Source organism: Pongo abelii, chromosome 6, assembly GCF_028885655.2.
Source record: "Pongo abelii isolate AG06213 chromosome 6, NHGRI_mPonAbe1-v2.0_pri, whole genome shotgun sequence".
In the NCBI taxonomy this organism is placed as follows: Eukaryota; Metazoa; Chordata; class Mammalia; order Primates; family Hominidae; genus Pongo; species Pongo abelii.
The window spans coordinates 47,036,742-47,062,143 of record NC_071991.2 but is presented as its reverse complement, the minus strand read 5'-3'; the positions used below and the strand labels follow the sequence as shown (position 1 = coordinate 47,062,143).

The window sequence follows — 25,402 nt, the reverse complement described above, 5'->3', positions numbered from 1 at the left end:
TTTCTTCTTTATCCTATTAGTGGAGATTATGTTAATTGATTTTCAAATGTTGAACCACCGTGGCATACTTGGAATAAATCCAGCTTGGTCATGGTTTGCAACTTTTTTATACATTGTTAAATTTGAAAGGTTAATATTTTGTTAAGAATTTCTGCTCCTATGTTCATGAGAGCTATTGGTCTTTAGTTTTTTTTTCTTGTGATATCTTTTTGAATATTATGGTAAGCTTGGCCTCATGGAATGAGTTAGAAAGTGTTCCCTCTGCTTCTATTTTCTGAGAAAAATAAATTGTTTCCAGAGAATTGGTGTCATTTATTCCTTAAACTTTTTGTAGAATTCACTAGCAAAATAATCTAGTCCTGGTGCTGTATTTTTCAGAATGTTATTAAGGACTAATTCAATTTATCTAATAGATATAGGGCTAATCATATTACCTAGCTCTCATTGTGTGAGTTTTGGTATTTAATATTTAGTGTATTTCAAGGAATGGGTCAATTTATCTGAATTATCAAATTTGTGAGCACAAAGTTGTATTCCAGAGAAAAAGTCTGCTGTCAGCTAATTTTTTGTTCCTTTGCAGATAATTCAGTTTTTGTTGTTGGTGGTTGTGGCTTGATTTATTTAGATACTTGCAAAATATTTTCCCTTTATTTTTGCTCAATTGTTTTTCAAGATTGTATAGATATCTAAGAATGAACTGATATTTACACATTTATTTAACTATTAAGCACCTTACTTAGAAATTTACCTGTGATTGATGAGAAATAAGGTATCAAGGTGTGGGCCAGGTGCTGTGGTTCACGCCTGTAGTACCAGCACCTTGGGAGGCCAGGCAGCCGGATCGCTTGAGCCCAGATCAAGATCAGCCTGCACAACGTGGTGAGACCTCATCTCTACTAAAAATAGAAAACGTAGCCGGGTGTGGTGGCCCATGCCTGTGGTCCCAACTGCTGGGGAGGCTGAGGCAGGAGAATCACTTGAACCTGGAAGGTGGAGGTTGCAGTGAGCTGAGATGGTGCTACTGCACTCCAGCCTGGGTGACAGAGTGAGACCCTGTCAAAAAAAAGAAAAAAAGAAAAGAAATAAAGGAAGGAAGGAAGGAAGGATGGAGGGAGGGAAAGAAAGAAAGAAAGAAGGAAGGAAAGAAAGAAAGAGGAGAAAGAAAGAAAAGAAAGAAAGAAAGAAAGAAAAAACGAAACAAAGAGAAAGAAACAAAGAAAGAGAAAGAAAGAAAGGTCAACAAGGTGTTCGGGGCTTTGAAGTATGATTTTTTATGCATCAGGTTATTCCATGAAACTTCTATGCAATTGCTAGCCACCTTTATCTAGAACCAGGAATTCTGTGTGTCTTCACACCTGTCACCAAATACGGCATCAGATAGTGTCACTGGAATGCTTGAAAGGATGTTTGAAAATTCTCATGGACATAGTGCAAGCGAAATAAAATATTTATTATTATATTCATCATGGAATTTAGAGTGAAACAAAGAAACTCAATGCCGTCTTGCAAATAAGGCATACTCACCAATATTTTTTCAATTTATCCGTTGGACGGTGAGGACCCTCTCTACACCTGGTTTATAATTCCTTTGTGATCACCTAACTGAGAGAGTGCAAATTAGGGAAGGCAATCTCCAGGATTCTCAAGGATCGACAATCGAGCTACTATCCCATTAAATCTACTTTCTTTAGCTTTATGCAGATTTACCTTCCCTGAATATTTTTCCTGAGCTTTTATCGTGAGTCATTTCAAGAAGCTATTAATATTATACGGCAATTGCTTGGGGATTGGTTGTCACTTTTTAAACTGTGGTCATCAGGTACCCTCATTTGAGAAATCTTTTTACAAAATTAGTAATTAAAAAAAAAACTTCAGTGTCTTCTAAGAATTAATATGATTCCACTTTTTCAAATTTCAAGAGCTATATATCCTGTGTTTTCCTTTTTTTTCTGTGAGGTAGTTCTGAAGCAAATTATTTCTTAAACTGTATTAACATGCATGATACTTTGTTTTATTCTTTCCTTACAATTGTTTGCTTAGTTCTACTTTATTCACTTTATTTCCTGTTTTTTGGCCTCGATAAGGAGTTTAAGGCTGTTCAAGATCTTAGTCAATATTTGTGCTTTTGACTTATCCTTCTTTGTCACAAGATGACCTGCACAGCTCCAAAGATCATGTCCCTCAAACATTCAAAAGCAGGAAGCAGAAGATGGTGTAGGACAGAGGTTCTCCCTGAGTGCCTCTCTCATAAGAGTCCCCAGTGTATTTCCTATAAATATCATTGACCATAGCTGGATCACACTGCCACACTATCTGTAAGGAAGGATGGAGGTGTGAGTATTGGATTTTCTAGGCTTCTGTAGTGGGAAGTAGGCAAGAGAGAAGGTTGAGAAATATCTTCAGGTATTCAATCACCTTGTTTATCCCCAAATGGGATAAATCAAATCATGGTTATTGAACATAAAAATTATTTATAATGACTTCCATAATTGTGTTGGTTGATTATTTAGGTTACTATCTACACACACATACACACATACACACACACAATCACTCACATTCACATGCATACACCCAAGAAAAAGATTTAATGAGATACCTATGTGTGTGTGTGTGTGTGTGTGTGTGTGTGTGTGTTGTATATGTGTATGTGTGTGCATGCATGATTCCTATATGAAGAAAAATTGGAAATAGCATCATAATGAGATGTTAAGAGATACTGTTCACCTTAAATTAAAACCTAAGAAGGTATTTCTGCAAACTTTCAAAATTTCGTACGAGAATGAAGTGCATTGTATGCCCTCATGATAGTATATTATGTATTGTGTACATAACCAGTAATCTACCAGTTTAAAACTTATTATGTAACTGTTTTTATTTAGATGATGTTTTGCATATTATTAAAGATGAAGACTTCAAAATACTGGAGCAAAGACAAGTAGTATTATCAGAAAAAGAAGCACAAGCACTGTGCAAGGAATATGAAAATGAAGACTATTTTAATAAACTTATAGAAAACATGACCAGGTAGAATTCAGGTTGAGAAAATTCAGTCTGATTTATTTTTGAATCATGTAAACTTTCTCTTAAGTCTCGTTTCTATTTAAGCTGCCAAACTCCTCAAGTCTGTAAACATGTTCTGAGTTTACTTCTCTACCAGTCCTGCTCCCATCCCAATCCTCTGCTCACCTGCCTGTCTTCTCTAGTCTTCCTGGAATGTTACTGGAATAGTAGGAAGATCTCAGAGGAAGTTACTGGAGTCCGGCTGAGTTGAACACCAGAAGTCCAGGGTGTACAATACTGTCAAGTTTAAGCAGAGAACTGACTGACTCTCAAGAGCTTTTGTAATCTTATAGTTAACTAGTTCTAGGAAAGAATGAGTTGCTAGAAATGTACTGGGTTTCTTTCTAGAAGAATAACTGAAATAGCAATTGAGGCCGAAATCCTGCAGGGGCATATAAACCAGCAGGACCATGGAAACAATGAAAGAAACATCTACAAGAATCATGGCACTCCCCTTCCCTTCCTTTCTCTGCTTCTATTCTTTTATAGATATGCTCTTGAAAACATATCAATGGAAAAAAATTACAGACCTCTGTTAAAAGATTATTTTACATGTTACATATTTTTGATATATTTAACAATATGCATTTGTATTGCCTATACTTAATTAGCTACTGAGCTACACTTCTTATTACCTCTTCTTTGTTTTCTTTTCTAATAGTGGTCCATCTCTAGCCCTTGTTTTATTGAGAGACAATGGCTTGCAATATTGGAAACAATTACTGGGACCAAGAACTGTTGAAGAAGCCATTGAATATTTTCCAGAGAGGTAGGATTCATACCATGGGTCCCTAGCTGTTTTCATGGGCTCCATTTTAAACACCTTTTTAGATGTAGAGTATTGGAACCACAGCTCTAATCCAAGGGAGCCTCTCAGGAAAGCTGCCTTTCCTGGGGAAGGAGTGGACCGCTTACGACTGGAGGTCCAGCCCAGTGCCAGCCTGAGGATGGCCAAGGATTTGCAAGAGACCATTGTGAGATGCTAGGCTTAGGGCTGGGAGCTAAGAGGTGTATATTTCAGTCAACAGGTCATCTCTTGGGAGAAATATCCACCCCACCCGCTATTTAGGAGAAATTCCTTTGAGACGGTTGTGGTGGCAGCTGTAGCTTCGTTAACTGATCATGAGTGTTAAGACAATGATGACTAATTGAGTATGTACTCTACAATTTAGTGGGAACATTTATTGACTTAGCTTACTGATTAATCTTAGATATCAGCTAAATTTGTAATCAACTTGACCCCTGGCATATTACCTGGTACATAGGGGGAACTCTTTGGATATTTTCTGAGCTTACCTGCTAGGCTTAATATCATCTGCAGGATAGAAATAGTTTCTCATGCATCTCCATATTTGGCACGAAGCTGATGGAAACAAATTGAATTTCAATTCCCTTGAATTCTTCATGCTGATTTAAGGGTAGGATTCAATTCAAAGGAAGAAAGGACACCCCTCATACCCCCTTCAAGTGTGCAAGAATATAGATGCTCTTTAAGGCACTGCAAATCTGACATACATGTTGACACAATAAATCACAATAGTTATGAAGCCTCACTTACATGAAAGCTGAAGTGCTTTCTTTTGGGTAGGATATACTTAAATCTGACTTGTGTTGCATTAACATGTATTGCCCCTTAGTTAGCCCTACTCAATTATGTCTTTGCTTATGTGCTAATGACTGTGAAGGATAAGCATAGAACCTCTGCAAGTGGTGTGAGCAGAGTGCCATGGAATCATTTAATAAAATGTGGCATAGAATGCAATGCATGCTACCAGAGAAAGGGATTGCTATCAACACAAGGCCTGTGCCTGTAAGCACACTGGTCTAGACACTGTGGCACCAAGTGTGGAGGCTCTCAGTTACTGCCCCATCTCCACCCCACTATCATACTGAAAATTTCCACAGGTTCACAATTAATCTTGACCTTTATTTCTAATTGATCCCCACTTTTCCGCTTTCCTTGGCTCCACCCAGCACTTACGGTTGCTTTAGGAATAACTCTTTAAATGGAACTTCACCCCTTTCCTGTGCCTGAATATCAGATTCTATGCTGGCATTGTTTTACCCAAAATATGATAATTTGCATAGAAGAGAAGCACAGCAACCCCTGACTGTTACCTGTTACTCCCTCTATCTCACTATTCCTCCCCCGACATTTTCCAATAATCATGTTTCACAGCATAACGGGTTGGGAGAATGCTCTGCATTGAGTAGAGTAAGTGCTCAGGATGGCTCAGGCTGTTTCATTCAATCATTGTGCAAATCCCTCACCCCTGGCAATCACAGAGTCCAAGGGACTAGGGCTGAAAGTATCTCCAAATTAGAGGTGTGGGAACAGCCAAGGGCAGAATGGAAAGGCCAAGGTGATAAGGCAAAAAAACAAAAACAAACAAACAAAAACCTGAATGAGTCATTGAGACCAGAGAGAAAAGAAGAGGATCTTGAAGCTGGGGACAGAAAACCAAGTTTCCAGTGATGTCAAGAATCCACATCAGTGTTAGCAGGAAGGAACATTATTCACCATAGCTGGAATTTGTTGGGTTGACTGCCCTGGACTGTTTAAAGAGAAAAAAGTGAAATGGGCAGTGAGCATTATTTGCTACTGAAATATGCATAGATAGATAGAAAAACAGATAAAAAGGACAACTGAAAAAATACCAAAGAGCAACAACTGATTCAAGAGATGCATGCTTATTTATAGGAAAGAAAGCATAACAATAAACTGTCTAATCTAATGTGGATGGTCTGGTATTATCAGCATCACTCCTGCCTCTTCCCACAAAGCTGTCCTGTCTACTTCTCTTTTATTGCTGTTGTTGCTCACCTGGAGGGTTCCCTTACAGTATCTTCTGGATTTAATGTTTATAATTTTGTATCTTTGGTCTAGAGTCAAATGCCATGTAATGCTTGATAACGTGAAGCATTATCACATGGTGAAAGCCACAGAAGAAAATTTATTTGGAGTTCAATACACACACCATATATTTCAAAGGCATCATCTGATTGCATCTGCAAAATCACCTTCTCAAACAGGTTTTATTGTCATATTTATATTTGAGACAACTAAAGCACAGAGAAGTTAAGCAGCTCCCTAATATCACACAGCTAGCAAGTAATGCAACAAGGATTCTACCCTCTGAGCTTTTTCACTGCACAGGGCATCTATATCAGTCCGTTCTCATGCTGCAATGAAGAAATGCCCGAGACTGGGTAATTTATAAAGAAAAGAGGTTTAATTGACTCACAGTTCCGCATGGCTGGGGAAGCCTCAGGAAACTTATAATCATGGCAGAAGGTACCTCTTCACAGGGTGGCAGGAGAGAGAATGAGTGCCAGCAGGGCTTGTAATACCAGGTGCTTGTAAAACCATCAGATCTTCTGAGAACTCACTCACTAGCACAAGAACAGCATGGGGGAAGCTGCCCCCATGATTCAGTTAGCTCCCACTAGGTCCTGCCCATGACATGTGGGGATTTTGGGGATTACAATTCAACATGAGAATTGGGTGGGAACAAAGCCAAACCGTATCGGCATTCATTCCTCTTTCATAGTTATCTGTCAATTTTCATCGTCATGATGATTTAAATGATCACATCCTTTCTTCCTGATGACCGTTAACCTCCTTGAAAAGAAGTAGCATGTCCTAAGCCGCCATGTACTTAACTTCCTTTTGCACAGTGTCAAGATCTGGAATGATTTGCTGTTATTTGATAACTTTTGAACAACTTATATAAATTGTGTTATATTATTCTGTTCTGTTCTAATAGCTTTTAAACCTGACTTCTTTTTCAAAGTTTATGTGCACAATTTGCGATGGACAGTTTGCCGGTCAACCAGTTGTATGGCAGCGATTCATTAGAAACCGCTGAAAGGGAAATACAGCATTTCTTTCCTCTTCAAAGCACTTTAGGCTTGATTAAACCTCATGCAACAAGTGAACAAAGAGGTAAATATTTAAGAATAAAAGTCAGTGTATACATTTTCTCCAAATTTTGTGAACATTTAAAAAATTTACAAGCAGAAAAGCAAAACAGGAAACAGAAAATTCAAAAAAAGAAAAGTTGCGATGAATACTCCCATCCTTCATTTAGATTCAACAATTAACTTTGTCATATTTTCTCTTGCTATCTGTCTCATCTCTCCCTCCCTCATCCTTCTCTTTGTCTTTCTCTTAATCAGAAATGATATTGAATTTTGCTGAAGTCCTTTTCAGAATTTATGAAAATGATGAGTTGTTTTTTCCATGGATATATTAGTACGGAATATCATGTTAATGATATTTCAAAAATTGAACTATATCCTTCCATTCCTGTATAGATGTTGCTTAGTTATGATGCATTTTTAGATATGCTATTGGATACTATTTGCTTATATTTTACTTGTTTTTTTTTTGTATTGAGACTTAAAAGTGAGATTGATCTCTGCTTTCCATTTTTTTGATTTGATATCTATCGGGTTTAGAAATCAATGGAATACTTCATAAAGAATGTGAACATATTTTTCAGTGCTCCAAAAGAGCGTAAGCAGCACTGAGATTGGTATTTGGAGGTCTGGTATAATTTTCCTGTGAAAATATCTGGGTCTGCTGTTTTTTAGTGGGATAATTATTTGATTGCTTTCTCTGTTTCTTTTGTGGAAATTGCTCTATTTAAGTTTTCTATCATCCTTTGAGTAAATATAGTTAAATTATATTTTCCTAGGAAGTTATCTATTCCAGCTATGTAATTTGTAATTTCTTATCATTATTATATTTCCTCCATTTCAGTGATTATTTCTACTTTACCATTTCTTATTTCATTCTCTTTCAAACAATAAAAATTTAATTTATTCATGAGTTCTATGTTTTTCTCTTTTCTAACTACTATTTTTGGTTTTATCTTCATAATTTTCTTCCTTCCATTTTCTAGCAGTTTTTTCTTATGTTCTTCTTCTAGCTTTTTGAGTCGAATATTAAGTTTATTTATTTTCAACTTTTAATTTTTATTGATAAGAATTTTTAAGGTTATACATTTTCCTTTGATTACTGCATTAATTATAGCCCACAGGGTCTAATGCATAGTGTTTTCATTATCATTATTGATTATTGATAATTAATTATAGAAATTTTGTAATTTTGGTTTGTATTTTCCCTTAGGCCTTTGAGTTATTCAACAAATAAATTATTTTTAAAGAGATTTTTTTAAAATTCTAGTAGAAGAAAAAGCTTGCATTTTTTGAAATTATCATGGTATTGCCAAACTACCATATGGCGAACTTTTGTGAAGATTCTACGTGTATGAGGAGAAAAAATATTATCACTAGTGTCATGGTGAAAAGTTTGAATATAAGATAAAACCAGCCTTACAGTTTGATTCATCTTGATTTATTTTTTCCCAACTTGATCTGTCTTGAATTTGGGGGATCTGTCAGAAACTAGAGGTGTGAGTCACCTGTTTTCAGTATATTGTTGGCTATATTTCCTGTATTTTCTGATTTATAATGGTGGTGGCCATGTTATTTGATACATAGATATTTAAAACTATTATTCATGGTAAATTTAGTTTTTAGCATTACACAATGTTCTTATTTGTCTCATTTAATGCCTTGGGGCCTGAATTCTGTATTGTTTGCTATCAAGACCACACACCCTGCTTTCTTATTATTTGCATTTGCCTTGTACATTTTTGCCTATTTATTTATTTTTAGCCTTTTTGAATCACTTTTTTTAGGCTTGTCTCATACATAAAATCCATAAAGGCAGATTTGTATTCATGACTTTCTCTCAAAATATATGTTAAACAGCCAGATTCACTGTAATAAAACAGTACACAACTCATGTATTTTTAATTTTTTAAATTGAAACAAAATTGTCCATATTCATGGGATATATTATGATGTTTTGATACATGTACACCTTATGTAATAATCAAATCAGGGTATATAGTATACCCATTACCTCATAACTTTATCATTTCTTTGTGGTGAGAACATTCAAAATCTCCTCTTCTACCTATTTTGAAATATACAATGCAATATTATTAACTATAGTTATCCTACTATGCAGTAGAACACCAGAACTTATACCCATAGACTTATCTCTCCCTATTTCTCCCTCCCCCATACCCTCCCCTCTTCTAGTAAGCACCATTCTGCTCTCTACTTCTAGGAGATCAACTTCTTTAGGTTCCACATATGAGTGAGATCATGCAGTATTTATCTTTTCTGTGCCTGGCTTATTTCACTTAAGATAATGTCCTCTAGGTTCTTCTATGTTGCCACAAATGACAGGATTTCATTACTTTTTATAGCTGAATAATATTCCATAATGTATATACATCACACTTTCATTATCCATTCATCCATCAATTTTTATTGATAATAAATAGGTTGATTTTATTTAGGTTGATTCCAAATCTTGGCTATTGTGGATAATGCTGCAATAAACATGTGAGTACAGATATTTCTTCAATGTACTGATTTTATTTCCTTTGGATATATACCCATAGTGGGATTGCTGGATCATATATGGTAGTTCTATTTTTAATTTTTTAAGAGATGTTGAGCCTTTTTTCATGTATCTGTTGGTCATTGTATGTTCAACAAATATCTTTTGAGAAATGTCCATTCAGGTTTTTACCCATTTTTAAACCAGAATCCTTTTTTGGGGTTTTTGTTTGTTTGCTATTGAGTTTAGTTCCTTATATACGCTGTATATTAACCTTTTGTCAGATGCATAGCTTGAAAATATTTTCTTGAATTCTGTAGGTTTTCTCTTCACTCTGTTGATTTTTTCTTCACTATGTAGAATTTAGTTTGATATAATCCCATTTGTCTAGTTTTGCTTTTGTTGCCTGTGCTTTTGAGGTCTTACCCAAAAAAAATCACTGCAGAGACCAATGCTATGAAGCATTTCACCTATATTTTCTTCTAGTAGTTTTGTTGTTTTAGGTCTTACAGGAAAAAAATTTAGTAGATGAGATAAACTTACATAATATGTTTATTTTATGTTAATAATATGTTTAGTTTCAAACATATTATTTTAAGTTATATTTACTTTACATTCTATTTTTCATTACTGTTGTTCTTCTCTGTGTGGTCTTTTACATTTTCTTTTGTGTTTGAGAAATTTATTTGTTCTGGAAGCCATTTTTATTGCAATATGTATCAGGGTTGTCCAAGGGAAAGAATATAGTCATGGGTTCTTAGTTTCTGTTTCTGATTGGGCCAGTAAAGCCCCTTCCTCATCCTTCTTTTCTGGTTATCACTAGAGACAGAAACTAAAAACCATGACTTTGGGCTGCTAAAAGCCTAAAACAAAACACAACAACAACAAAAAAAGGTGGGATGGATAGGCTTGAAAGTTCACTCTTCTTGACTGAGTGCCTATTATTTGTTTTCTCTGCTTTAAATGATATCCTATTACCTTTGTGAAAATTAGGTACTTAATCTACTTTCTCATTTCTTGAGCTATTCTCATATTTTTTGAACTTGTGTTAGATGTTAAATGTACTTTGTCAGAAAATATATTATTTACATATATGCTGATAGAAATAATCCTAGGCTCACATTTTTTTTCTTGGAGTTTCTTGACAGGGTATCTCTATTCTTGTTTCCTGCATTTCTTTCAAGAAACCTGGTGCCATATTGACTTTTGTTTCATTGTAAGTAATATGGTGTTTTGCCAGAAGAAAGGGTTAATTTTTGTTTGTTTCTCAAGTCTAGTAGTTTTACTAACATATGTCTGAGATATGACCACTCTTGGTTTCTTTTTCCAGATGCATGTTAGTCTTTTCCAATGTCTAGATTCTTATCTTCTCTTATTTCAAGATGGTTTTCCTGCCTTATAGTTTTAAATATTAGTTCTGTTCCATTGTTCTTTTGTTTTTTCTTTAGGGATTTCACCAACTGGAACTAACAGGGGATTCTTTTGAAGTTTCTGAGTATTTAGATTGACTTACTCAATTTTTAGTTAAAAATATTCTCTTTTGGTATGATGAAGTCAAATTTCTTAAATAAATATAGTAATATATATTATTTAATTATATATATACACAGATATGTACACACACACACCTACATACACACACACCTACATACACACACGTGTAGACATGCTTATCTTTGCCTAACTTCTGTATCTATCACTTTCCCTATTGACTTCTCTTTCTTTATTTTGCTTTCCTTTACTTGGCTATTTTTACTTCTGTTCTCTATGTCCTTCTCTGTATTTTAAGTTACATTAGACACCTAGTTTATTTCTGTTATTTTATCTTTGTCTTTTGTGAGTGCAGCTTTTATTTCACATCTACTTATTGCTTGGCCATTTCTAGTTTTGAGTTTGAAGTTTTGATTTATGATTTATGATTTTTTTAATGTTCAAACTGTTTAATTCACATTAGGGTGTTGTGTTACAGTTTGGGGGGTATTTGCCATCCTTCTGCTGGCTTTCTTTCTTCCTCCTTCCCTTCCTCTTTCTCTTTCTTTTATTTATTTCTTTAACAGGGGAATAAATTTTTTAATTAGCATAGTAATTTTAATTTTATCTTTTATAATGGTTCAGTAAAGATTAATAAGGGTTTGGGTTAGCTCATTTCATTTCTCAGCTCAGATTTTCTCTTGGTTTTGTATGAATATAATTAGGTAGTTTCTTAATAGGTAGGGCCTTTGCAGGGGGTGAATCTGTCTCACTACCTACAGTACTCTCTGTTTATCTTGAACGTTAACCTGAGCCACTTGCTGTCTTTATCTAAGAACTGTAAGAGACTTTTCTTTTCCAAGGTGCCTCCTTTTACCAGGAAGTATTGATTTCCAAAAACTGCATTAGTCTTCAAATACCTTGCTTGCAATGCCACAATCACCCACTCCTACCCTAATTCATTCTTCATGGTGCAAAGGAAATTATCGTTTTAGAGCACAGATCTGAATATGTTCTTGCTTAGAATGCTTTAAATGTTCCTTGTTGTTTTTAGAGGAAAGTCCAGATTTCTTCACAGGGCATAGCTCTTGATAATCCTTCTTCTGCTTACTTGGCCAACTTCATCTCCAGTACATTTTCACCCAGTCACTTCTTCCTGCCCTCTGCACTTGGCATACAATACTCACTCTGGCTGCAATGTCCTTTCCCTACTTGTCCACTTGGTGATCACACCTTATTTTTTCCATGCTTAAGACAAAGGTCAGTGTCTCTGTGAAGTCATCCCTGACCTCTCCAGAGAAAGTTAATTGTTTTCTCACCTGTGGTTCTGGGGACCTTATATATTACTCTACAATAATGATCACTTTCTCATGATATCTTTATAGGCCTTGCTCTCTGTTGAGACAGTTAGTCTCTGAGGAAAGGTTTATGTTTTCTTCCCTTTCATTTCTGCAGTGCCTGTCTTAGGGCAGATCCTGGCGACTTCCCTTCCAGCAGGAGAGGTCCAGCCTTCTCCAGGCTGTCTGTTGGTTATAATCATATTGCCTTTAGCTCCCAGACCACTCTATGTGCTTTTAATCTGGAGCAAAGAAGAGGCCGTTTTACCAGAAAGCTCCCAGTTTCTTAGCTGGTTCACCTTTGCCTCTAGAATGTAGCCCTCAAAACTTAGGCTGTTGGTGAGATTTTGACAACATTTGCTTTGTTTAATTCCCTCGATGGTACTCTGATTCTTCAGGGAGAAGAGTTCAGATTGGCTTTATCCTTCAATCCATATCTAGCAAGAAATTCCTTGGCATTTGTAGTATGAAGGTGAAAATAGATCTTTATTCTTAGCATGAGAGCAGGTCCCTTCCCTGTCTACTCTTGTGGCCTACTAGGTGTTTCAGGTGGTTTCTGGAAAGGTGAGCCTCAGAGACTGAAAATCTACATTAACATACTGAAGTTCTGAATGTCAGTTCGGTGCTTTGGAATTTTAATTTAGTTTGGCAGAGTTTTGCCATGTTAAACCACAATATGCAAGTTAAACTCTCGTTTTCCTTAGTTATTTCAGTCTACTCGAGTATGGAGGAAATGTGAAGCAATCTGCAATATTATCAAATATCTGTTTTTCTTAGAGCAGATCCTGAAGATGGCTAAGGAAGCTGGATTTGATCTGACACAGGTGAAGAAAATGTTCCTAACTCCTGAGCAAATAGAGAAAATTTATCCAAAAATAACAGGAAAAGACTTTTATAAAGATGTATTGGAAATGTTATCTGAGTAAGTTTCTGATACATAATTATTTGCATTATAAAAGTGGTAAATGTGCATTATAGAAACTTTGAAAAATGCAAAAATTAATTAAAACATTTCATCTAATCTCATTCATGAAAAGACATTCTGCTAACATTCATGGTTCACCTTTTTTCTATTTCCTTACCTCCCTCTCTATCTTCTTTTCTCTCTCTCCTTCTCTCTCCTCGCTCCCTTTCTTTCATATTTTCTTCCTCCCTACTTTCCTTTCTCCCTTCCCTTCCCTTCCCCTCCCTTCCCTTCCCTTCCCTTTCCTTTCTTTTCCTTTCTTTTCCTTCCTTCCTTCTTGTTTCTCTAGGTATTCACATTAGATATAGAGGCTGCCTCAGTTCAAACCGCTGCTTTGCCAACATACTTAATTGTTGCCTGAGTTTCCTTATCTGTTGAATGGTAATAATAATAGTATCTATCTAATAGGCTTGTTGGGAGGGCTACATAATTGATGTGTTGAAAGTACCTAAAACAGTTCATGACAGATATTAAACACTTGATAAATGTTAGCTATGATTATTCACATCGTTTTTTTACATGTGTTGATACCTTGTAAAACTGTGTATACATAATAAGATAAATATTACTATAAGAAATACACTCTTTTAAAACTCCTTCTACATGATACATCTGTTCCTGACAACACATACTTTTATAACCACTGCATAGAAATTAAAGGCTAACATTTATTGTTTCCTTAATTCCAGGCCTTGTGATGAGCTGTACACACTTTATTTCATTTGACTCTTATAATAATAACTCTATGAAGTAGTTTTACTAGAATTTCCACTTTGATTTTGAGAGAACGTAGGCCTAGGGCTAGAAGTTGTCCACAGTCACAAAACTAGTGTTTCGGGAGTCCTGAACCCAGGGAGTCTCTGCTTTTAACTGCTGCTTTCCAAAACTCTCTTTTACACAGAGTTCATAATTATGTGAACATCATTATTGATTTACTATGAGTTAAATGTCTTTTCTGTTTTATATATATTAAACATCAAAGATTTTCTATATAGTCTTGCTTTGCAATACAATATTTCAGTCAATAATGAATTAATGTACAGCGGCAGTCCCATAAGATTATAATGGAGCTGAAAAATTCCTATTGCCTTAGTGACATCATGATCATTGTAATGCAGTGCATTACCATTTCTGTTCATATATGTTTAGATACACAAATAACACTGTGTTACAGTTGTCTACGGTATTCAGTATAGTAACATGCTATACAGGTTTATAGCCCAGGAGCCATAGGCTAAACCAGATAGCATAGGTGTGTAAGAGGCTATTCTATCTAGGTTTCTGTAAGTAGATTCTAGGATGTTTGCACTACAATGAAATAACCTAATGTCACATTTCTCAGAATGTATCTGCATTATTAAGAGGTACATGACTGTATATACACACACACATGCACACACACACACGAGTGTATGAAATACTTATAAGAAACCTCTTTAATTGCACATCTTCCCTTTTTTCAGTTCCTGACCACGTGTCAATGAGTTTAGGAAGGCAGAATTTATAAAGTTAACAAAATTTAATGGAATATATGTGCTATTTAGATATAAATAATAAGCAGAAGCCTAGGACCGCACAATGACAGCTTAGAAAACTAACTTTCATACTTATTGCAGGTTGCATTTTCTGGGAAGCTGGAAGAGTTTCTTGTTCAGGCTATTGAGTAAGGATTCCACGAGGAAGACATGGCAAGGAAGCAGGATGGGGATGACAGCAAGTCAAGATGTAGCACAGACCATACAACAGCTTCTGCTAACCACAGCTAGATTGGTCTATCAGAGTTGTCCAGTATTGGCTGAGATGACCAGGCTGTTGTATGCTCACATCACTCAGTTACTTGAAGTAGGCCGTCCTGGCAATGAGGGTGGCCTGAGCAAGGTAGCGGTCTTAACTGGAGGCAATCTCTGAAGGGGTTAGAGGCTACAGGACAACCATAAAGCAACAAGACCTGAATCCATGACAATGTCTCTATTTACAGACCTCAAGGTAGCAATATAATAAGACTTTATTGACAAATATTCTCTAGGATTAAATTATAGCACTCACCTAGCATATAAACCTATTAGAAGAGGGAGAAATGAAAAAAAAGAAAGTACATGATTGCACTGATAAGGACAAAGAATAAAGAGGAGCTCCCTGGCCCAGGCTGCAGTGTTCTGTCTTTAGCCTTGTTTGCAGTGTCAACAGTTTTCAGTAGACTGGGTCTTCTGAAAGCACCATTATTTGCAGGGGTCCATCTATGGTCATGATTCTGACCAAGTGGAATGCTGTTGCAGAATGGAGACGATTGATGGGCCCAACAGACCCAGAGGAAGCAAAAGTACTTTCCCCTGACTCCATCCGAGCCCGGTTTGGAATAAGTAAGTTGAAAAACATTGTCCATGGAGCATCTGATGCCTATGAAGCAAAAGAGGTTGTTAATAGACTCTTTGAGAATCCTGAGGAAAACTAAAGTGTATACTGTGAAGTACGTACCTGTTTAATTATTATTTTATTTTATTTGCTTGTTTCAGTGACTGAGGCTAGGACAAACCTGTCCTAAAAAGAGAAGAACTTTTCCTAAATTCCTGAATCAAACTTTATTTCCTGTGAGACACACTGTTCTATTGCATAGTAGCCGCACAGCCTCAAAGCTGAGCCTTGTAGATGCTGATGACCTGGGGATTCTGGTTGCTTGTAACCAGGCTGAGGATGCTGCATCCAGGCTGCAGGGATGGAGACAACAGGGCAAGCAATGCACCCATTGGTTCACACACCTTGGTCTTGAGCTGTGGTGTCATCTACCATGATATAAAAAGCCTCATGCAGTCCCTCTACTTAACTCCTTTCCACTTCTCCGCTTTGAATGGCCAAAGTTTCTTTGTTTTTATTGTTATGTGTTCTAAAAAACAAAAACAAAAACACCAAACAAAACAAAACAAGACAAAAAAATGGGATACATGTGCGTAACGTGCAGGTTTGTTACATAGGTATGTGTGTGCCATAGTGGTTTGCTGCACCTATTGACTCGTCCTTTAAGATCCTTCCCCTCGCCCCCCACCCACCCACCAGGCCCTGGTGTGTGTTGTTCCCCTCTCTGTGTCCATGTGTTCTCAGTGTTCGACTTCCACTTATGAGTGAGAACATGCAGTGTTTGGTTTTCTGTTCCGGTGTTAGTTTGCTGAGGATGGTGACTTCCAGTTTCATCCATGTCCTTGCAAAGGATATGATCCTTTTGATGGCTGCATAGTATTCCATGTACCACATTTTCTTTATCCAGTCTATTCCTGATGGGCATTTGGGTTGGTTCCGTGTCTTTGCTATTGCAAATATTGCTGCAATAAACATATGTGTGCATGTGTCTTTATAGTAGAATGATTTCTATTCCTTTGGGTGTATACCCAGTAATGAAATTGCTGAGTCAAATGGTATCTCTGGTTCTAGATCCTTGAGGAATCACCATACTGTCTTCCACAATGATTGAACTAATTTACATTCCCACCAACAGTGTAAAAGTGTTACTATTTCTCCACAGCCTCACCGACATCTATTATTCCTGACTTTTTAGTAATTGCCTGAATGGCCAAAGTTTCAGTGTACAGTGTACAATGATTGTACAGTGTACAGTGATTGAAAAACTCACAGTCACTTTGGGCTGGTGGGAATATAAAATGGTACATCTTCTGGATAATCGTTTGGCAGTTTCTTAAGAGGTTAAACATAGAATCGTTATTTAGCCCATCAATTCTATTCCTAGGTGTATTCCCAAGAGAACTGAAAACAGGGACTCAAACATATACTTGTACAGTAATGTTTATAGAAAAATGATTCAGAATAGCCAAAAGGAAGAAACCACCCAAGTGTCCATTAACAGAACAATGAACAAAGTGTAGTATAAAGATACAATGGAATATTATTTAGCCACTAAAAACGAATAAAGTATTGATGCATACTGCAACATGGATGAATCTCAAAAAAATTTTGCTAAATGAAATAGACACAGAAGAACACATATTGTATGTTACCACTTATATGAGGTACCTAGAATAGGCAATTATAGAGAGAAAAAGTAAATTATAGCTTGGGGCTGAAGGAAGGGTGAAATTGTAAGTTATTGCTTAATGGGTACAGATTTTTTTTTAAGTTGACAAAATATTTTGGAAATTGTTTGTGGCGATGTTTGCAAATCATGTAAATGTCATTAATACCATTGATTTGTACACTCAAATGGTTGCAATGGCAAATTTAATACACACACCCCCTGTCATATTGCCAGGATAAAAAAATAGTAACAAAAATAGTGAAATAAGGGAGAATGATTTCTCAGACAAGCACAAAAAGCTCTTGCAAGAGAACTCTTCAAAACCCCTTCTAAAATGATACTAAATTAAGTCACTGTTACATTTTTAAAAGAAAATGCATGTAATCCTAACATCGAAACCCTTAATTAAAAGTAAGCCTTTATGGTGGGAGTGTAAATTAGTTCAACCATTGTGGAGGATAGTGTGCTGATTCCTCGAAGACCTGGAACCAGAATTACCATTTGACTAAGCAATCCCATTACTGGATATACACCCAAAGGAATATAAATCCTTCTATTATAAAGTTACATGCACGGATATATTCATGGCAGAACTATTTACAATAGCAAAGTTATGGAATCAGTCTAAATGCCCATCAATGATAGACTGGATGAAGAAAATGTGGTGTATATATGGCATGGAATACTATGCAGCCATAAAAGGGAATAAGATCATGTCCTTTGCAGGGACATGGACAGAGTTGGAAGCCATTATCCTCAGCAAACTAATGCAGGAACAGAAAACCAAACACTGCATGTTCTCACTTATAAGTGGGAGCTGAATGACGAGAACACATGGACACATGGGGGGGAACAACACACACTAGAGCCTGTCGGTGGGGGCTGAGGGAGGCAGAGCATCAAGAAGAATAGCTAATGGATGCTGGGCTTAATACCTAGGTGATGGGATGATCTGTGCAGCAAACTACCATGGCACACGTTTACCTATGCAACAAACCTGCACATCCTGTACACGTACCCCTGAACTTAAAATAAAGTTGAAGAAAAAAAGTAAGCCTTTAATAAAGTTCTTAAACAGATAGTAAATAAAGGAAATTTTGTTTCAAACAAAATATAACAATAACAACAAACTCCCTAAACTCTTTCTTGGGCATCTCTGACCTGAGAGTCCTGCTGAACCCCCAGCTGCTCCCCCAGGCCACCCCACAGCCCCCATCTTTACACTCCAGCCTGTCCATCATGTTCAGAATGAGCTGCACAATCAGTCCTGGTATTTTTCTCAGCCCCTCCCAATTCTCTTCCTAACTTTTGGTTTAACCAGTAATTCTGAATCCTTGAACGGGTTGGGTAGAAAGCTTACTCACAAGTTAGTATTTTTAACCCTGCCACAAATGTTTGTTCATTAACTCATTGCTCTGTAAATGTTTGATGACTACTTGCTCAGTCAAGCTGTCCATAGGTAAAGGTTAAGGCCCATCTCCCAGCTCTGTGATTTATGTGCAAAACTTCAATATGGAAACTGATAACTGCTTAAAGATTAGTGTACAGCATTGTCATTTATTTTATTAAGTGCATTCTTTCTTTCCTAGAACTTTGAGAAGATAATACATAAGTTCACATCAATATACAACCATTTGGCACAGCTTCCTGGGAGGAATAATAAGAAAAACATGCTTTGGAGGAAAATTCACCTCAAGATACAAAAATGAATGGCTATGCATAATAACAATAAAAATGTATTCCCGAAACAAATCTTAATGTTTCTTTTTACCCGATCTTCCAGAAAAGATTTAAGGTATATAAATGCACACAATATACGAGATAATTGAGGGAGGAACATGGAATGTGGGGGGGAAGAGAGTAGGCAAGATCAAGTAAAGCCAGGAGTGGAGTTAAATACAAATGCATACTGCCTAATGTATATTTAAAATTGGTCAAAGTTTTGACTCCAAATTTCCTTGCAGAAAATGAGGAAAAGGATGACATGTAGATTTATATAGTTTGCAAACTATAGTACAGTCCAGCAGTCCAGGCAGTGTACCTAATTCCCTGATGGTAAGATAATGCAAGAAGGTACTAAGCCAATTTTGTTTTTCTTTTTGTTTCTTTTCCTCTCTCACGATGTACTCTGAATGATGTTTTCTGCAGTGGTATGCTCTTCAGCCCATAGCCAGAGTAATGTGTTGTTCCCAGCATGTTAGCCGTGACACCCTCCTTTTCATTCCACTCAGGAAAAATATTAGATTGCACATGAGTGAGAATAATGTTGCTGAATGATTAACTTTTCAATCTAACTTCTTAACTCCAATATTAATAAAAGTAAGATGCTCACAAGCTTTGATCCTTCTGCGTTAGTAACAGATTACTCACTGCAATACTTCCATATTCCAACATAATGTTTGAGGAGCATGCCTGGGAACAGTGTTAAATTATACAAAATCTAATTACGTACATAGGCGTTATCAGTAAGGATATTTCTCAATCTTTCTCCAGAATGCATTAAAAAATAAGGTAAATCAATTATCGGCTTCCTTTAGAATGTGCAGAGAAATAAGTACAGTCAGTATCTTCACTTTCCTCACTTCCTTCACCATCCCTGCTCCCGCAGGTTGAATATTATTATCTGATGCTTTCCATGGCCTGATAGTATTTGGATATTCATAATATGATTGTGCTGAGTGGCACACTGCCATTGCCTCAAGAATGATCCATATCTTCGAATTCATTGGGGGCAAAAAAAAAAGAAAAAAAAAAAACTCTCTTAAAAGTGATATTGTATTTCACCAGCAGATGGCAAGCTACACTCAGTTGTGTGTATATGTGACTAAAGCTGTACAAAGATTTCATACACAAGACATAGAGAAAGTCCATTTCTTTCTAATTGAAGTAGCTAGAAATCTAATAATCAATGTCTAAAGAGACTTATCCAATTAAGCTTCAAGTTGAGTTCGTCTTGGTCTTGAGGGGATTGTATTCAGTGGGTGGAACACAGCAGCAAGAGGTAGGCACGTAAGGACTGGGGTTAGCAGTACTTGGAAATATCTCCTTGCCTCTGGCGGAGAAAGATTTTAAAAGGCTAGAAAGTCACCAGGGCTTCTGCTAAATGGGCTGGTCTTGAATTTCAGCTGGACTTTAGGTAGTAAAAGCATGGCCTGGACCACTGTGGCTGAGGCAAGTAAGGCCTGAAAAATCAGCAGGAAAAGTTGGAGCTTGAGGCTAAGAACTGTCAGCTGATGAGATACCCAGGAGGGTGGGGATGTGGGTCTGAATTCAGGGACAGGCTCAGTAAGTAGGCAATGGGACACCTGTGCAGAAAGTGCCTCTATCCCATCAGCCAAATACATGAGGATGACTTCGCTGGGATGAGGTCAGTGTCTACATGAATCCCCCCAGACAGAACAGTCCCCATTCTCTAGGACTGGCTCAGTCATGCACCTCGATCCTAAAGCCAGAGTCTCTCTGATGGCTACACCCAGTCCATCCAGCCCAGTTCCGTGACAGGACACCCAAAGCATTCTTCATTTGAGCCTAATGCTCTCCAGTAACTTCCTTGGATGCCCTGTGGAAGATGGACAGGTTCTGTAAAATATGCTGTCCTCCATTTGTGGCCCTCTAGCTGGACTGTCTTGGTGCCCTTGCTGGACACTAAAAGGGATTCCTGACACTGATGCCTATCTGAACTGTGTCTGAACCTGCTCAACCACTGGATGCTACTTTGGATGACCTCCAAAGCCAAACATTTTATGCATTCCAAAAAGGGAGAAAGATGACTCAGCAATTGTCTGCCAATTTTCAGCTGCTGAACTATTTCAATGACATAATAAATATTTTAAATGATTATAATTATTATTAAAATGTTAGTGAATTTTAGAAGTCCGTTAGTTTGAATCAACAACATTATTTTAGATTTATTTTGGTACCATGGTGAAATTTTATTCATAATACCATTTTTTTGCTTAACTTCAGTTCTTTGCACCTTGTTGTATTATTGAAGTTCTTATAATTTTATGAGATTTAGGAATAGTCCTCTGATTATATGCCCTCCCTGTTAGCTGAATATAATTGTTAATAAACAATTTAATTGTTTTCCCTTTTCATAATATGTCATTTAAGTGAGCCATACTGGCCATTAGAAAGTTGTTCTCATTGAGATACTGCAGCTGCATGTTTTAGTTGTAAAATTGTTCTCATACAAATATCACAACTAAATATATTAGACTTAGGCTGTAAAGGCAAAATTACACACCATGGCTTTGTTCTTGCCATTAATTACCTCTTTACAAATATTTTCTTACATTCCAGTAGACAGAAATTTCTCTCAGGTAGCAAAGCAAATAAATACTGTAAGTTCTGTAGTGGTGATCAACATATTCTTTCTTCAATAAATTTGAAAAGAAAAAGACATGAAAAAGCATGAAGACAAAAGTCCAAGGCTTAGGGATTAAATAGTGTATGGCTGCCAGTTACAGAAATTGACAGAGACATTCTGTTGCTTGACACTACTTTATAGTTTGTGCTGGAAAAGTGTGGTGGTCAAACTTTAATATTTTTATGATTGTCATAGTGTGATGAGTATGAGAATGTGAATCACAACCTCCAGTTGCAGGGGCCATATTGACAAGGATTCTAGCTCTGCACCCTGAAATTCACTGCCACCTTTGCAGCAAGACCACACTACCTATGGGTTGCTCCCAGTCAGTGACTGAGCACAACAGGATACTTAGAGCTACCCAGGGAGAAGAGGGACTCCTTTGACTGATGACTGGCTCAAGACTCCCAAATAACTTTGCCAAACTTTCCTTAGACTTTACAGCAGTCTGGAATGCTCCTACCCAACCTTTCTTCTCTCTTCTCTCTCTCCTTCACTCAGGGTGGACATCCATTGTGTTCTGACAGCTCTCCCAGTCCTACCCAGATCCCTCCCCATTCTCTCTCACAGGCGTTTTGCACATTTAATTCTGTTTTGGCATTTGCTTCTCTGAGGACCCAGATGAAAACACATATGATCAAGGGAATAGTTTTCAAATTAGCATGTCTCAATGTCTTTAAACAAAACTGCATTCTATATATATCCCTCTCTGATAATATTTTTGTAGTATCTGATAGTTATAAAAGTAACACATGTTCCTTAGACAAAATATGGAAAACCTTTATGGCTTGCATTCCTTTTTTTTTTTTTTTTTTTCTTGAGACTGAGTCTCGCTCTGTCACCCAGGCTGGAGTACAATGACGTGATCCTGACTCACTGCAATCTCCGCCTCCCCAGCTCCAGAGATTCTCTTGCCTCAGCCTCCCAAGTAGCAGGGACTACAGGCGCCCACCACCATGCCTGACTAATTTTTTGTATTTTTGGTAGAGACGGGGTTTTACCATGTTAGCCGGGATGGTCTCGATCTCTTGACCTTGTGATCCACCCGCCTCAGCCTCCCAAAGTGCTGGGATTACAGGTGTGAGCCACTGCACCCAGCCTATGCCTTGCACTCTCTTATGGCCACATTTTTTATGGTCTTTAGTACTCAATAATGAAGGAAAGTTATTTGTGTCACAAACACCTATCCTACCCTGGCATGACTTGGGAACCACAAGTCCACTTTCACAAATTATTGGTAAAATAAACTCTGATACATCCAAGCTATGCAGCTGTCCAATATAAACCTACTGTTGCATTCTTTACGTGGAGCAATTTTCATGCTGCCTTATTAAGTTCTTACACAAAAACAGAAGCAAAACCCAGAAGGATTCACACCAAAATGCTAGTTTTGACACTTTGATTAGCTACTTTTATATTTTAGGGTCTTTTTGTTTTATTTCATGTTTTTGCTTATCTCTGTTGTTTGAATAATAAGGGAGGATATTCCATTGCTATCCTAGGGTTCAGCGTCTTCTTTGGAGTACTTTAAATTAAAGTAGATACTCTATCTTGGGTACTTCATTCATCTGGAGAACATGGCATGCTGCTTTATCAGTTAAATCACAAAGTTGACAATTAACTGATATTATGGCTAATAATATCAGTTAATTACTGATACATTGTTGGTTGGCATGCCTGTCACTATGATGTAATACATCTTTCAGTGTAAACTGCTTTTCAAAAGTATTTTCCAATAGGAAATATGGTCAGTATTAGCATAAATCAGACTATAACAAGAAGCAGAAATTTGTTATCCTGTTGCTCTTTCTATGGTGATAAATAAATAGTCCCTCTAGCAGCCCAGATTTATGTGACCAGAAAGTCAGTGGACTTTGGACTGGTAAATCAAAATTCAGGAAATTTGAGGGCCCAGATCTGTCTCTAGCTATGTGCAAGAAATCAGACAAACTTACACAACCTTTCTTTAACAAGCAAGGTTATGACTTCTGAGGTCTTATTCAACCTTTTCATTCCATGATTCCAAATAACCATTTTTGCTTTTTGAATTGGTAATAATAGCAGATACATCCTTGCAGTAAAAATGTGCTCTTCTTTTTCACTCACAGACTGGTTACCCCAACCAGAAACACCCTCAAGCTAGTAAGAGGTTTTGTTGTAAGAGTGTGATAGACCATCTTATAGGTATCCAAGGAAAGAAACCAAAAGTGTGATCAGACTGCATTGGTTTAGAGCTGAAAAGTAAGAACTAAGGCTATTTATGTAAGTTCTCATGTATCTTAAAAGAAAGCTAGACAGAGAGCATCTATTGGCAGCTCTGCTGTGCTCTAATTCTTCAGTTCCTGTAATTAACCAGTTGTATTATTATGTTTGATTCGTTAAAAAATAGAGGAGGTTGCATAGGCTTTTCCGGCAGTCAAGAAATCTATCTATCTATCTGTCTGTCTATCTATCTATCTATCTATCTATCTATCCATCTATCTATCTTTCTATCCATCTATCTATCAATCATCTATCAATCCTTCTATTTATCTCTATACTTTGAGGGGCTCAAATCACTATTTCCCAGCTGCCAGGAGTGTAGGAAGTGCTGAGAATGTTGTCAGCTGATGGTTCACAGATGAAGGGTGGAGGTTTGCCCAAGGTGGCCACCAGTTCCAACTTTAAATTTATAATAAATATGGGGAAGGAGAAACAATCTTAGTGAGGGTTTCCATACACCATACACTTAGTGAGCATTTCCATACACTGATGGTCCAAGCATTCTGGGGCATAACTGACAAGATCAAGAACTTTCCTTGCTGAGCATACTCCTTGGCCCAAAAATGCTATTTAAACAAACATATCCCAAGGTACTAATGAAGAATGTGCACAGATGTTTGACTATTGAGATGTTTATTCAGTATTGTCAGTGAAGAAACCACTTAAGTATCCAATAGCACAACAGTTTGTTGAGTAGTGCATACTATGGAATATAACACAGCTGTTAGAAATGAGATGGTATCTGCTTTCTTGACATGAAAACTTATCTCAATAAAGGGCCAAGCAAAGGAGGCAGGTTATGAAACACATGTATAGCAGGTTCCTAGTTTTATTTGTTCAAATAATTTTATAAGTGCATAAGAAACACCTGGAGAATAATATGCCAAAATACTGATAGTGATTACCTCTGTGTAGTGGAGAGTAGGATTAGATAGGATTTTATTTCCTTTGGGCGTTGTGCATTTATTGAATGCCTTATAGAGAATACATGCTTACTGTGTTAGCAAAAGGCCAATAAAATTGTTTTTTTTAAAGAAATGCCTCCAATTGTCCACAATTATGAAATTTGTTGGTAAAATGCTGCAAGATAAGTTCTTTTTTTCTGATTAAAGTATCCCAACTGTCAAGTAATTCTCATTTCAGAGATGGAACCTCAACTTTCCTCTCTGTACATTTATATTTAACTCCTCTCACATGTATTTAGGCAAAGAAAATATTTAAGTGAAGAAAACAAATTTTTGGCACTCACATGAAGGCCATTTTTAAACTTGTCAAATTATTCTCAGGGTGGATGTCCTGGGAAGTGAGATGAGTGACATACCTCTCTTGTGGGTATAAAATACTTGAGCATTAGCCAACTAATTAGTACCTAACTCCTAATGGTACAGACAAACTCACTGTTTCTGGTGCTGCTTAAGAGGGTGTTGACAAGAAACATCATGATCATGAAATCAGGTAACCAAAAAACAGAAATTCAGACATTGTCTGCCTC

General features: G+C 36.9%; 1 protein-coding gene across 12 annotated transcripts in view; it reads left to right on the top strand.

The window, feature by feature from the left end:
- Positions 1–19,031, top strand: part of NME8 (NME/NM23 family member 8) — a 52,250-nt gene extending 33,219 nt beyond the window's left edge. For 6 of the 12 annotated variants that reach the window (XM_054559293.1, XM_054559299.1, XM_054559297.1 and 3 more), the window contains 6 exons: positions 2,883–3,027; positions 3,725–3,832; positions 6,858–7,009; positions 13,072–13,216; positions 15,488–15,725; positions 18,869–19,031. In XM_054559293.1, the coding sequence (XP_054415268.1) occupies positions 2,883–3,027; positions 3,725–3,832; positions 6,858–7,009; positions 13,072–13,216; positions 15,488–15,710 (773 nt within the window). In that variant the 3' untranslated portion in view covers positions 15,711–15,725; positions 18,869–19,031. The other 6 variants (XM_054559291.1, XM_054559295.1, XM_054559294.2 and 3 more) reach the window with 2 other exon arrangements.
- Positions 19,032–25,402: the final 6,371 nt, after the last annotated feature.